General features: G+C 36.4%; 1 protein-coding gene across 6 annotated transcripts in view; it reads right to left on the bottom strand.

The window, feature by feature from the left end:
- Window positions 1-591: 591 nt before the first annotated feature.
- Window positions 592-14924, bottom strand: part of PHIP (PHIP subunit of CUL4-Ring ligase complex) — a 113445-nt gene continuing 99112 nt past the window's right edge. For 3 of the 6 annotated variants that reach the window (XM_074581325.1, XM_074581327.1, XM_074581329.1), the window contains 9 exons: window positions 12852-12977; window positions 10827-10899; window positions 10374-10424; window positions 9951-10100; window positions 8287-8439; window positions 6053-6216; window positions 5297-5577; window positions 4823-4984; window positions 592-2974 (listed from right to left, as the gene is read on the bottom strand). In XM_074581325.1, coding sequence (XP_074437426.1) covers window positions 2331-2974; window positions 4823-4984; window positions 5297-5577; window positions 6053-6216; window positions 8287-8439; window positions 9951-10100; window positions 10374-10424; window positions 10827-10899; window positions 12852-12977 — 1804 coding nt within the window. In that variant the 3' untranslated portion in view covers window positions 592-2330. The remainder of the gene's footprint in view (window positions 2975-4822; window positions 4985-5296; window positions 5578-6052; window positions 6217-8286; window positions 8440-9950; window positions 10101-10373; window positions 10425-10826; window positions 10900-12851; window positions 12978-14924) is intronic. The other 3 variants (XM_074581326.1, XR_012586317.1, XM_074581328.1) reach the window with 3 other exon arrangements.

Here is a 14924-nt window from a genome sequence, read left to right as displayed (position 1 = left end):
TTACAATGCAGATAACATCAGGAAATTACACATTTTCAAATGATTGCCGTCATCAGCGAGTTTTGACAAAATGAGCAAGTAGAATCAATTAGCTTTGAACTGTGAAGCTGTATTGCAACTGTACAACCATAGCTTGTTATCTTACCACATGTTTAGTGACTCCATTTTAATTGCATGATAAAGAAATACTTGTTAGAAAAGTAAATATACCAACAAATGAAACGCAAACTAATCCCTGCTCCCCAAATTCATATCCATAACAATTCAAAGAGGGTCTGGAAAATATTATAGTATTTTTTTGTAGCAAAATGCATAATGGACTACATAAAACGAGGTATGGTGGATACCAGTTTGCTATCCGCAGTAAGCGTATTTCTATTCCTCTTGGTGCCAGATATCAACGTTCTTTGCTCAAACAGTTAAGCTTTTTTTTGTAACAGACAATAAAGAATGAAGAATTAGGCCTCAAGTAAGTATACAGAATCTGTGCAAATTTAAGGTCTTAATTCTGTATGCCCTCCCTTCCAGATATTGCAGATGATGTTCGTAAAAAAAAAAAAAAGAATTATTATAAAGTAAGGGTGTACAGAATTGAGGTTTCATTTCAGGTTTATTTTTTCAACTAAGTTAGGGTCACACACACACAAAGAAAAACCCCTTTCCCACTACCCAAACTTCCAAAATAATGTATAACCAGAAAATTTTGGTTACATTTTTGTACCATACCAGATCTCAGAAAATATGACTACTTCTGTATTTTTTTCCTTAAAACTGGACAATACTTTAAGTGATAGAAAATGGTATTAAAGTTTGTTTGTAAAGGTATAAAATAACTAAATGTACCATAAACAAATAAATAACTGCTTTTCTTTTCTAGAGCAGTACATATAACAATACATTCCCCTAAGTCATATAGTTATCATTTACAATAGACAACTTAATTTTACTAAGGATGCAAGAAATAATAGAATACAAGGCACAATCATTAAATGGAATTTTTCTTTAGGGTGTATATTGACTTATGTCAGCGTGATATACCATAAAAAGTGCAGAAAAACACAATGTGCAATGAGACCACTGTATAAAACATGATTGCATAAAAAGTGATTTGGCCTTTGAACCTTAATAATTGAAAATAACCAATCTTCCCCTTAAAATTAAACTATAAAGTATGACATTTTAAAATTTATTTTCAATTCTAGTGCTATCTAAAAAATCCTGAAAAAAATTTATACCTGGGTAATATTTTATACGTATGTGTTTATGTATATATTAATATATACACATACACTCTTCTTTGTAGGTCATTTTAGCCTCTTAAGCATGTCTAAAGTTGTAGAAACAACAATCAATCTGGATCAGAAAGTAAACATCGTAATTCCATACCTGTCCTGTAATTTCCTTGAATCCTTTAACCAATTATACATTTTGTCTAAAACATCTCTGTCAAAGGACCCCACCAGTGCATTATTTTCTACCAAAGTACCAAAAAGGATACATTTCAGAACAATGTTAACAACTTACTATTTAAAACAATACACAGCTTGTATCACTGCAAATGGTATGCTGTACTGACACTCAAAAAGAAAAAAAGGCTTTCCACTGCACTGATTCTCAGTCTTTGGCACAATAAACAGAGAGTTAGTGATTGATACAAGAATCAAGGTCTGAAAAATTAGACATTAGTCAAACTTTTTCCAATGTGGATATATATATATATTTGTGATTACATTTTTGCTATGTTTGGCAGAACTTGGATAAACCAACGGCCTGTGCTAGGCTTCTTTTGCAGCTGAACGTTCCATCACAACTGAAATTAAGCATTTTCAGATTAGCAAAGTTTGGTATTTTTGTATTTAATAGAAATGTAAGTGAATTTACTGCCACTCTTTGCCATAATCTGCCTTCCTAGGCAACTCGACTTTACAATCAACGTGTACCTTGCTTGGTCAAAAATAGACTTCTGTTTTCAGTTTGTGGCATTAAAAGTTCTATCACCTTTTTTTAATTGTGTAGAGACACTACGCACTACTTGAGCAGAGTAGTTCTCAACTCCGTACGTTAGTCAGAAATTGCTTCAATTATTCCCAACTGTGGACAAAATGACTGTTGAAATGCATAACCTATTTGGAGGGCAATAAATAGCAAACGTTTAAAATATATTTTTCTTTCAAAGAATGTTCTTTCAGTTTATTTTTTGCTAAATTTTTCTCCCCAAATCAGAACATATTCTTCTAACCCATAATAGCAGCAGGGAAGCAGAAGTCTGTTCTGCTGTTCCTTAACTGTACCTGCTTCATAGCATTCTGAAGTAAAACCCTTGGTAAAAATTACCAACCAATTAAATTAGCTTTTGCTTTTTCAGTCAACTTTCGGACTCTGCCTCTGCTAGACGTTCCAAAAGTTAAGGAGGTGTCTTCAAACAATAGCTGCCTTTGCTCTTCCTCAGAGTCATCTTCATTGTAAAAGGCTGTCCTCCTACCCTGGTTTCTAGTTCTCATGTGAGGTTCAGAATCTTTAAGCTCTTCAGACCCCTCCTCCATAGGCTCATCAATCTTTTTCCTCCTGCTTCTTGTTTGCATTTTAACATTCGCAGGAACTAAAAGGTCCGAGCCCGGCTGATGGGTCTTTATCTTTCTTTTTGGCTTTCTACCCCCACGGCCTTTTTTTTGTAACAAGTCTTCCTTCATATTATTTTCAGAAAGAGAGTTGCATGCAGTAGAAGCAGAGGCTTCTTCTGGTATATCCCTTGCAGTCTGGATTGTATTCTGCTCTGCAACCTTTTGCTGTTCAACAATTTGTAGCTTTTTTGGTTTTCTGCCTCTTTTCTTGTGCACCACTTCACAGCTACTGTTATTAGTCTCCACCTTCGGTTTCCGTCCGGGACCTCTTTTAACTGGAGGTTTCGAAGGCTGTCCTCCGTGTCCATTCACCTGAATGCTTCCTGATGCCAAAGCATTATTCTTGCAGTCTGCTGTAAAGAAATGAGAGTACGTATCACGTAACAGATTTGCGTTTACATTCATTTTCACACTGCCTTAATAAAACTCTCGCTAAAATATCTGAACGGATTCACAGCGATTGCCAATCTGTCAAAATCTAAGAAACCCAAAGTAGAGCTCAAAGAGCTTCGTGCCAGTATGCAATGAGGACTAACTGCTCGTTGGGTTTAAATCAAGGTAGATTGAAGAAGGAAAAAAAAAAAAAAAAAAAGAAAAAAAAAGAAAAAAGGGAACAGCTTGGGTATTTTTCTTGGCTGATGCTAAACCAGTGAACAAAACCTCGTATTTGGTACCTGCAAAGGCAAAAAGTTGCTCGAGAAGCATTGCTGCAAGGATGAGGAATGCTTCACAGCAGGTCACCTCTGCAGAAATGAAAAGATTTCTTTCAGCCTGAGGTAGCATCCTTTATAGCCAGTTCAGTACACCAGGGTTATTTCAACAATAAGCAAGGAAAGGGGTAGAAACATGGGACTTGAACAAAAACAAACAAAACCAAAAAAGAGATACGCAATTTGCAGATTTCTCACGTTAACAGACACACAGCAGAATGTACTGGAGACTTTTATGGGCTATGAGTTTTTCCTAGGGGAGTGGTGCTCAACTTCCTCAGTGGGGCATGTCACAGAACCCCTTATGGAGATGTTCTGACGCCACAGCCCCTGCCTGAAACATGACCAGGAACAGACCGATAGCCAGCGTGATAGTTCATCCAGTCCTTTGATGGAACATCGGTGCACAGCTCCTGCTGTGTTCAAATGTGCCCCATCAGGCATTAACAGCTCATGCCTCCACCGTCATGTGAGTGGATGCGCAGGAGAGAAAGGATCACATCAACATCATTCAGCTACCTCTGACATGTCCAAGCATCCAGTCGTATAATGGCGGCATATTTAGCCATGCAATGTGGTGACAGCCAAGGCCTTTGTGAGAGAGTTTGCAAGGAACAGACAGATGATTTAACTGATCAGACCACAAGCTGTTTTTTCAGAAGCATGGATGAGTAAAATAATCCTCAGGGAGAGGAAGACTACAAGGAGTAACCAGATTAATTAGCTGCGGCCCAACTTGTAGACTACTGCGTCTCCATCTTCAGAGAAAAGATGAGCTTAGTGGATCTAGCTGCTTCACAGCAGCTTCACAGTTCAAAGCTCCTTCGTAAATAGGAAAGCTTTTATGACTAGGAGATCTTATTTCACTCTCCACAGAAGCTTTGACTTTTAAGGTATCCAGACATCAAAAGACCAAGCAAGTTCAGTCAGAAGATTGTATGAAACTAGGTCCGATCAACCCATACAGATATACTAAACAGAAGCAGTAAACACTGCACAGATCTATTTTGCTGTGGCAAAAAAGTGGAAGAACCAAGTTGCAGCCGGGATGCTCTGATCTTCATGCTCGTGGCTGTGGAGGGCGTAATCACACTCAGGCTACTGACCCAAATGTAACCCGCTGAACTTCTATTAGGTAAACCCCACAGGGCTAAAGTGTGACCCTGCAGAAGTCTGCTTTGGAATCCGAGAACTCGTAACATGATCCTTGCAATAATTTAAATGAAGGTACAGGTGTGTTAATGTATCAAAATTGGCTAGACAACACTGTTATCACACCATGGAAATGGCGTTAAGACTAGTCAAAACCATGCTAATTAATCAAGAAGGAAACCCACTCTAAGTTTTTCCACTAGACTTCCCTATTCTACTAAATCATAATGCATACTAATTTCCCACCCCCAAATTATCACTAATAAGGTACAACAAACATTACAGCCACCACACTACACCAATAACTGGGAAGGAAAAGGCACCAAAGAAACTCCATACCTTGTTGATTAACAGTGGAAGATTTTACTTTGCGCTTGATTTGCTTCTCTTTCTCGGGATTTTCTCTTGTGGAGTTATTCCTAGTGTTATGACTGTAGTCAGACTGACTAGGGACTGATACAATATTCTGGTTCTTGGAATGTTTAGTTGAATTCTCCAGTACTAGAAGGGCAAGGAGAAGAAAAAAAATAATTATTCAAGTTAAGTAGTTTATACCACATTCTATCTTATCTGGCTAAAAAGGAAGTCATGTTCTTCTACAAACAATTGGGATCAGTGATCTAGAAGTGAGAAAGCGTCCTGGATAAAATAACATAGCCTAACTTGCTCAGTTTTCCTCTGACGAACCTCAGAGGCCCAGCAGCTTGAAAACAGAACCAGTCTTAACTGAGAGAAATGCATAAGATTTCCAAAAAGCAAGTTTTAGGTTTAAAAACATTCACAGCTTCAAAAAAAACCAAAGAAACAACTTGCCTGACTTTCCTGACCCTGCAGTAGTATTAGCTTTTGTAATTAAAGGCTTTATTGTTAAAGGCTTTGCTCCTGAAGAAGTAGATGGTTGCTCTGTAACAGCCACATCCGTTATTCCCCTATTGCTTCGAGTCCGCACAAGGGAAGAGGTTTCAGCCGCTTTTCCATTCATCTGAGGTGGAGCGTGTCTCGGTGCTGTTGACCGTGCAGGTGCAGAAGATGAAGAGGTGGCAGAAGTTTCTGCCTTCAGCGGAGGTTTTATTAATCTCCTCTTCCTTTCAGGGCTGAAAAGGGAGTAACAATTTGTATGCTGGATGACCACTTTTTTATTTTACAGGAATAAATAAAATTAAATGCTAGCGTCTGAGATTGCGGGAGTAAAACGATCATCTCTGTATGAAGTATGTTAAAAATATGACATTTACTGTGGAAATTCATGTAGTTGTGAGCCTCTGAAAAGTGAATCTTTACAGTAAATGCTATAGTTATATGATAAAGCATGATGCCATCACTATCCTAACGATGCTGTTTTACTGTACATGTTTAGCAGTTATTTGAATTTTAAGCACTTACACTAGGATAGCTCTAAGTAAAGTTTAAAACTCTTCCACATCATAGGGACTTGCATGTCAAAGCTATCATTCTGCAATATAGGGAATAGTAAAGGAAGTATTAAGAAAACAAACACACCAAGTTCTACTGTTTAGGTATGTCAAACTTGTGCAGCATTTAATGAATACCATAAAGGAATTAATGTACCTGGATGCAACGCTGCTGGAAACTGAGCTGCTTCTGCTTCTTTTTTTTCTTCTTTTCTTTATTGTATTTCTTTTATGAAAGCGTAGGGCAGATTTATAATCCGATAAAATAGAACTTATGTGTTCTTCAAAGAAAGCAGAAAGGCGCAAACTCATGCTGTAGATCTAAAAAAGAAAAAAACAGTAAATAAGCAAGTTTTATACTTTTCCAAAGCATCATTTTACATATTTATTATTGAACAATAGCTAGAAAAGTAAACTGATTAATATGGAAATGTTTTAAGGAAATTTACAGTCTGTCTCCACAAATTTACACTCATCCATGTGTAGGTTTGCTTGAACTATTTTCATGGCTTTGAAAAGTGTATTACAACTGAAGATCACGCACAAAAGGAAAAATTAGAAAAGACACCTTTTCAACAGCCCTTCCAGAACACATCCCTTTCTAGCATCAGCAGAAAACAGAGAGAGATCCTTAATGGAATTTTACTGTATCATACCTAGGGTCAAGAAATCTAGTTTTCTTCTGTATTAAGCTGCATTCTTATATCCCGTATTTGAACATCAGTCTATTCCTCTTATGGATGAATTGATACTACCAGTGAGTTGGTTGCAACAGGTACAATAAATGTACTGGAATTACCTAAGTGCACATTTTTCTTCTCCCCCCGCCCCAGCCTTGGATGATTTACAGCGAGACCCGATCAAACTCAAGTTTAGATCACAGCTAATTATTTGAGCACAGCTGCTATTAATTTTGGAAACAAAAACACAGAAGTAAACTGTCTAGACACTTTAAGAGGGGACACTACACCTTAGAATATGAAGCACAAAGACTATTGTAAGTTACCTCCCTAATGACACACCAAACTATCAGAGTGCCAGATTAAACAGTAAGTGCGACAGATTCCGAATACATTACTGGAGAGGACATCCAAAGAAATTTCATAAGAAAATATGTAAGGAACTATATAAAAATGTGTGTCTAATGTACCAAGGAAAAAAACCAAACACGCTGATGGGTTTAGGTTTACCCTTCAAGTAAGCATCAGTGATGTAAAGATGCTAAAATATCACTGAATGACAAGTCAGAGTAAAAACGTCACCTTTCAACAACGCTGTGTTGCACGCATTGAAAGTACACAGAATTCTTGACATCAGAACCTTCCACTTTAAGTAAAATAAAAAACAGCTACAAGTTTACTACTATACCAGTCTGTCTGGAAGAAACATGAAAAAAATATGAAAACGTCAGAAGAATCTGTGAAACCACAACAGAGCTAAGATAATGCCAAGCACTCTCTTTATCTTGCTTTGAGGAGATCGAAAAAGAAAAACCGCAACCGAATCCAGACCTGCCCACCCCTCCAAGCCCTGCCCTTTGATGCAACCAAAAGACAAGGGAGCGATTCTTAGGCAGCTCAAACAGTGAGTGAGATTGTCTGTTACTGACTGAACAGAGACCAAACGCTGATCAGTCCTTGCTAGTCACATATAAGGAATATGTCCCTGCGTTTTAATAAAGTCCTGATGATTAATTTGCTATTTAGAAGAGCCAAACATAAAAGCTATTAATAATTCTAGTCTAATACCTAAAGCATATTAGTAAAAGAAAAGCTACAGAGAAGCCTTGAACACGCATAATTATACATTTATAATTTTCACTGCTAACAGATACCTACAAGTTAATTCAAGAGAAAATATTATTAACTTTATCACCAGCAGTGCATTTCAGTATCAGCTCACTAAGAACGGCTCCGTAGGCTCATGCTTTACGTGAAGAGTTCTATTACCCAGAAATCCTGAGTGCTTTATTATCCTCTACTCTCTGTACCCAGATATTTCAGTCTGGGGCAATCTCCAAAGTGGAGATCTCTGTGTGCGTTTTGAAAATCTAGTTTCTTCCTCAAAATACCAGTTAAATTCCACTAGTGTACCCAACAATCATGTTTCTACAGATCTTTCCTTCAGTGTGGCTCTCCCTTTAGATCCACTTTCAAATATTTACTTTTGAAACACACTTGCAGAACACCAGAACTTTAGACATTTAAACAGCATGCATTCCTTTCCTTTAATACAAAGCTATACTACTTTCCCAGAAATATTCATGTTTGAAGATCAGAAATAATTAAACTTGTTTTTAAAGTAATCAATTACACTGTCTCTCTGGTATTCTGCCCTCTATTTTTCAGATATAAGTATTCTTTCAAACAAACAAAAAAGGAAAAGTCGTACCCTGGATCTTTTACTTGGTGTATAGGCCTTGGAATTGCTGAAAATAAGTCTCACATCTTTACATAACTCCATTGGTGACTCATAGTTTCCAGCTTCCAGTGTTTCTCTAACAGTAGCAAAATCCATCGGAGTGTCAATAATATCTCTATAATCCTGTTAAGAAACAGCAAGGCGATGTATTACATTTTTTCTTCCTCAAGGCTTAATGTATCATTTTCATTAGGATGCATTTGATAAACCTGTTTAAACGAAACTGTCCTCTTTAAATAGGTATGGAATACTCCTAACCACGTTTTGCTCCTTTCTACTCAGACACAACGTAATTCCTCACAGACATACTTGACAGGATCAAGGTCAGAAATTAACTGATATAAGATTTAATTCATTTGGTACACAGATTTATTGAAATACAGAGCTCAAAATTTTGTGTCCTAAGGGTTATATTACTGGCACACTGTCACAAAGATAACTGTGATATGAAAGTGTGACTACAAGCTCTCCATGTGGCTTAGCAGCTCAAACTTGGTACTAAGCCTAATACTGGTTTTACATATTAGCTTTAAAATATGAGGTTTGAATATTTGAACCTGATCAGAGGCTTAGCACATCCCTGCTGAAACCTCAGCAGTTTCCCAAATGGAGACCTGACAATTTAGGAAAGTAATACTAAAATAATGAAAGCTCCACAGGCTTAAATACCCTCTTCAAGCCAACTATTTTTCTAGGCTGTGGAAGAAACAGAATACCAAAATTAACCAAAAAGTTAACTTAATCCATCAGAGCAAACAGAACCTACGTGGCTGCCTCTGAACATTTAACAGGTTTGTGACACCAGGGAGCCTAAGCCTCCTAAGTTCTGTCAGTCACTTAAGGATCTTAAACGCAAAGGGCCACTTGTAGTTGGCCACAGCATAAAGTTTAGATTACTTAAAAAATTATGGTGCCCAATGGCTGCAGAAGTGTCAAGACAGACCTACTAGTGACTTCTGAAAAAAAAGCATTTCTTTTCTCTAATTGGGACGATTCATTTCCCCAAAGTTAATCACCTTAGCATGATATTTTAAAGAAAAACTTAAGCTAGACTTTCATGTTAAAATATTCTGTAGTTACAAATGGCTGCTCATGCTCTGAACTCCAGTGTAATCACTCAGGAAGAAAGCAAAATCTGGGCAAGTCATTGTTACTACAGTTAACGTTTCACTACAGTTCTTCTGCGGGTACTTTTTCTGCATCAAGCCCAGATGACTCTGATACGAAAATTACTTTTAGTTTTTATACTTCTGAAATGAAAACTAAAGATGATCCATGACAACATTTGTCAGATGCAACAACCAAACATATGCCCTTCCATTTTTCACCCAGAAAAGGAAAGATGCATCTTAATTGCAAAAGATGCAATTTACTTAACAACATAGGCATCCCTGAATATAAATACTTCAGTTGCAAAATGTTTTAACAGAGCAAAGTAGTACAATTTATTTTGAAATTACTTTAAAAAGACAAAAAACATTATTACTGGGTGACAACCAAGCACTGGGAAAAATGTCTGTCAATAGAGCTGCTGAAGTTTCAATTAGAAGAGCTGGAAAAATGGTCCCAGTTGAAGAAAAAAAAACAACCTCACAACTGGATTATAACCAGCCTTCCTATTCTAAAATACTCACTGGATATTCAAGGAGATCCACCGGTTGTCGAAATGGTTCAGAGTCTTCGCACTGAAAAATGAGATTGAGCAGCTCCTGGCATTGCTTCTTCCATGACTGAATGTCATATGATTGGGCTCTATTGCGTAGTCGCCGCTTCGGCTGATGATCCTGAAATGACAATATTGTCTGGTGTATAACAGATAAACTAGGTACCCTGCAGAATATAAATTCTAATTAATTAATTTGTACATGCAGCAGCACAGACGGAAATGCTTTGAGATTGAACAGCTCAGTAGAACAACGTTTCAGTCACTTTCAGTTCAAAACCTTCCAAAAAGCTGAGACTACATGGTAATAAGAACATTTTCAGTTTTACAATCCTTTGTTTACAAATGCATTTCTAATTATTTATAGCACTATAAATCATTTTTAAAAAATTACCTTTCTTTTTCTAGTGGAAGTTCCTGGCACATTTGTATCTTTCTCTTCTTCCTTTGAGCAAGATAATGAGTCGCATAAAAAGGTTAAAAAAATATAAGCATATAATGAGTAGGTGAGTTCTTTTATGCTTCACTTATAATTTGAGTCTTTACAGTTCTATCCCTGTCCCTCTGGGAAGCATTTCATGCGACCATCAGTTCTGAGAACCTCTCAGAATTATAAAGAAGCACCTCAATTCTCCAATAAACTGTTCACACTGCCTGCACTAAAGGAGGAAGCTGGATTTTTACGCAGTTTCCCAGCTGACAAAAAGAAACATTTAACTGACTGAAAAGTACACCCCATTCCCTCCTTACAGTGACTGAAAACAGTACTTTTATATCCAGTAGGACAGAGACAGTGCTCCCGTTTCTCCAGTCTATCAATGCCAATGTCCGAGACACAACCACTTACCTCATCAGAGTCAGACAACACTTTCTTCTTCATTGCATTGTATAATGGAATTATGTCATAGCAACTCTGATCTCTGTGTAAAAAGAAATACATACTAACGTTTATTTTCCATCTTCACCTATGGAATCAACTGTATTTCACCTAGGATAAGGAAAACATTTATGAAGCCATTCCCAAATAAAATGATCAAGTGTTTAGTTCTGTATGAATACTAAGAGGACTGCGGTAATACGAAAAGCTAATCTTCTGCTCAAAAAGCTGTAAAATATTATCAGCATTCTGTAAAATATCAACCACTTAACAGTGTCAAAGTTTTAAAATTAAAAATCATAATCCTTTACTACGAATTTATTAATGTTAGAAAAATACTACACCACATAAAGGGCTCTGGGGCTCATTTAGCTTTCTGAGAAACACTACAGTGGATTTAGGATACAGAATTGCAATTAAATACATTAGCACCCACAATGTAAGACAATTGAAATTTACTGTTTATTTATGTAAGGACTAACACTGTTATTGTACAAACCTGCATAATTAACTCAGCAAAACAAATACTAATTTTTCAGTTCTTGTATAACATAGCCAGCTCCCACACAGAAGAAAGCCCAAAGGTGTTCTGCTATGTAGCCATACAAAGCACCAGAAAAAAGGAGTAAACACTCAGCAACTGTGGACTGGAATCGTAATCCATAATACAGGCTACTGCGATTAGCACTACAACAGCTGGGGAGAAGGTGGGGAAAAAAAGTAAAAAAAAAAATAAAAAATCAAGCCACTCCCCCGCCCCCCCCACCTTCTGCTTTTTAAGACTTCGGTAACTTAGACTATGCCTTAGATTCTCAGAGGCATCTGGATATTTCACTCTCATTACAACCACACAGGGTTTGCCTTCCATACTCTAGGCTTTCTACCCTACATTTAGAACCCTAAAAAAGACTCAACCCAAAACTCTGGGCTTTTTATGCATTGCTAGTTCAGTTAAATGAGTATATTAATAGATAAAAGCTATAGGCCATTATTAAATAAGAATATCCATGTGTTGCACTAATTTAACTAAGGCAATTAAAAATACACACTTTGAAAAACCCTGAGCTGCGTAATTAATCAGAAAAAAGCAACATAGGACAAAACATTAAAGAACAAAGTAAGAGAGAAGCCCTTTAGATACGTATCTGTTCCTAAAGGTGTATTTCACTAAAAGTTTTAACATCTGAACCAGGTCAAGTATTTTTCACTCTCCAGCCAGTATATCACAGAAATCACAGGCACTGAACATAAAGATTTACGCATGGAGTCAAAGTCCTAGATTTCCAAATACATAATGCAATTCTAATGTTTTTAAGAACACACGAAATAAAAAAGAACAAGTTTCAATTTTCAACTGAGAAACTAAATCACTAAAAATGTCATGATTTTTGTAGAACTAATGAAGTATCTCGCCATTTCTGCAATGTGGGAATGGCAGCACTTCACTGTGTACAAGCAAATCAAAGCAGTGGACACGCTCAGTAAACTCTTCTTACTAACTTTAGGTCTGCAAATTTATCTAGACACGTCAGCTGACTGTGAGGCATCTGAAACATTTCGCATTGAGTTTTTCTATAGACAATAATAAAAAAAAGAACATCTGAAAGACAGCTACTATTTCTGTCAACTACAAATCCTCCAATTTTTATTTTGCATATCAAACAGCATTTTCAATCGCATCCTACATTGTGAAGACTTTAGAATTAAATGCCCACAATTGTATTAACATAGGCAGTATTCAAACTCTAAATCAGAACTCCTAACTTACCTATAAATACATCTATCACTCCACAAAGATACTCAGACCCATTTTTATAAGTTAGCAGAAAGTCTCTTGAAATTAAATGCCATGCCAATCTATGCCAATCAACGTATTATAGAACTTCATCTTGTTTTGAAAACTTACATATTCTTCATCAAGACAAGCTGTAATCTGAAAAGCCTAAATACCCCAGTAAGAGACAGGAGTAACAACAGACCTACTAAGCAACTCACTTTATGAAGTGTAGCAGAAGATCTGTGACAAATTTGGCAGATTTGACGATAGGACTTCCAGGTTCATTAAATGTGCGAGTATTATGTTCTATGTACCGGACTTCCCACATTAATGAAGAAAGGCGCCTGTATGTGAAAGGAGGGAAGAGAGGAAGAAGAGAGACTTAATTTCTAGTAATGTATGTGAAACAGAAGAAAAAGCCTTACATCCTTCTTCTAATGTATTATCCCATTCATCATTTTTTTTTAACATTAAATCAGAAAACATGCACACTTCGATAACGTTGTTCTTTGTGACCAGCAGACGGCAGCTTCCTCAGGCTTCCAGCGCTCGTGTTATGTCCTGCAGTAATTTATATAAATGGCTTTACGAATATAGAGCTGACGCTCCTCAGGAAAATTCTGCTGTGACGCTTCAACTTTTGTTATTCCTTTATGACATACATAACCCACCCTGTACCACCTCTTAAGTCACAGCTGAGAATTAACAGAATAGTCATAAAAAATTATTAAAAGTATGTATTTTTCTGACAGACAACGATCAGAATTCCTCACATGGTTCTGATTTAATGACCTAACTATAGAATAGCCACAACATCATGAAAAACGATGCACAAAAGCAAAAATAACTGAAAGAAATTAAATCCAAATCTAAAAAAAGATGCAATAAAAAAGAAAATACATGCCATTTCAAATAAAACCTCTGACGGCATAGAAGTTACAAATATATACAATCTTCTATTTTCATACTAGTAAAACGTGATGAAAAGAAGTGCTGCACAAGTGTTTTGAAGGGTGAAGCGGGGGATCGTTTAACATGTTTAGTGTAGCATAAGCTTTTAAATGCAATTTAATCATGTTTATGGTATTTAATGGTAATCCAGTATTTAGTTCTATACAATGCCAGTAACGACTGGGAAAGATTGTGTTTTTTCTGGTTTGTTTTGCGTTTTTGAAAAACATACAGCCATGCTAAGATTCCTGGTTCAGAAGAGAAAAAAAAAAATGTTTTAAGATAAGCCTCATGAAAAGCTACCAAAACCACAAGTGATCTGAACAATCCCTCCTGCAGAAGGTGTAGAAAAAAATCTCCCTGGAAAGCACAACACAAGGCAGTTGCTCATTACCTAGCCAGGCCTTGGCAATACTACGAACTAATAAAAAAACAGATTTACTGAAGAAAGTATGCTGACTACCAAAAATAACCGCTTACTCTTTTGGCAAGAGAAAAAAAAATAATCCAGCAAGTCCTCGCCACCTCTGATTGCAAAGCAGTACATTACAGAAGTGAAAGCTGGATTACCTTTTTTCACACAATGAACATGGAAGAATAAATTTGCATTATTACATTATAATGTATAAAAAACCAGTTTTTTTTTTTTTAAATGAAAACATGACTTTAATATAGAATTCGATCTTTAGTTAGGACGCATAAAGTACTGCAAATTAACATTGAAATTTGACAAAAACCAAAATGCTATCCATGTTTATTCAAAATAAGTACCAGAGGGACACTGATTTTCAAACCATAAACATCCCAAGAACGAAAGGAAACAGAAGTAATTAAAAGGAGCATACTCCTACATAGATAACATTTAGTGAAAAAGAAATACAGCAATTGCAATTGTGGTCTAGGAAAATGCCAAAACGGTGTCAAAAAGTTAAACCTTATTTTTGTTGCTTTCCAACAATTTAGAATTTCAAGGCCAACTGAAAAGCTACTTTAGCTTTGAAATTGAAAGTAGCTACTTTTCTGTGTAGCCTCTAAAGTGATAAAGAAGGATTTTTTTTTTTTCCAAAAAGCATTAGAACAAAAACACTTGACATATTTCTAAGGTTTCTCTTATTAAGAGACAGATTTTTTAAAATTATAGTGCAAACTTCATCCTTTTGGACCTAGTCTCTGGTCCTGCAATTTGAATCTCACATGGGACGAAGAAGTCATTTGCATAAGCAGGAATCTGAATGCCGCATAATTCCAAAATACATTTTGGAGAAGAGCTGTTCAATCCTTTTTGAAGTTTTATAAAACAGAAACTCAGATCAAGGATAGAAGATGGGAGAAACGCAAAG

Source organism: Larus michahellis, chromosome 3 (assembly GCF_964199755.1).
Source record: "Larus michahellis chromosome 3, bLarMic1.1, whole genome shotgun sequence".
NCBI lineage: Eukaryota > Metazoa > Chordata > Aves > Charadriiformes > Laridae > Larus > Larus michahellis.
Note: the sequence above shows the minus strand (reverse complement) of the source record. Positions and strands in the feature narration are given on the sequence as shown.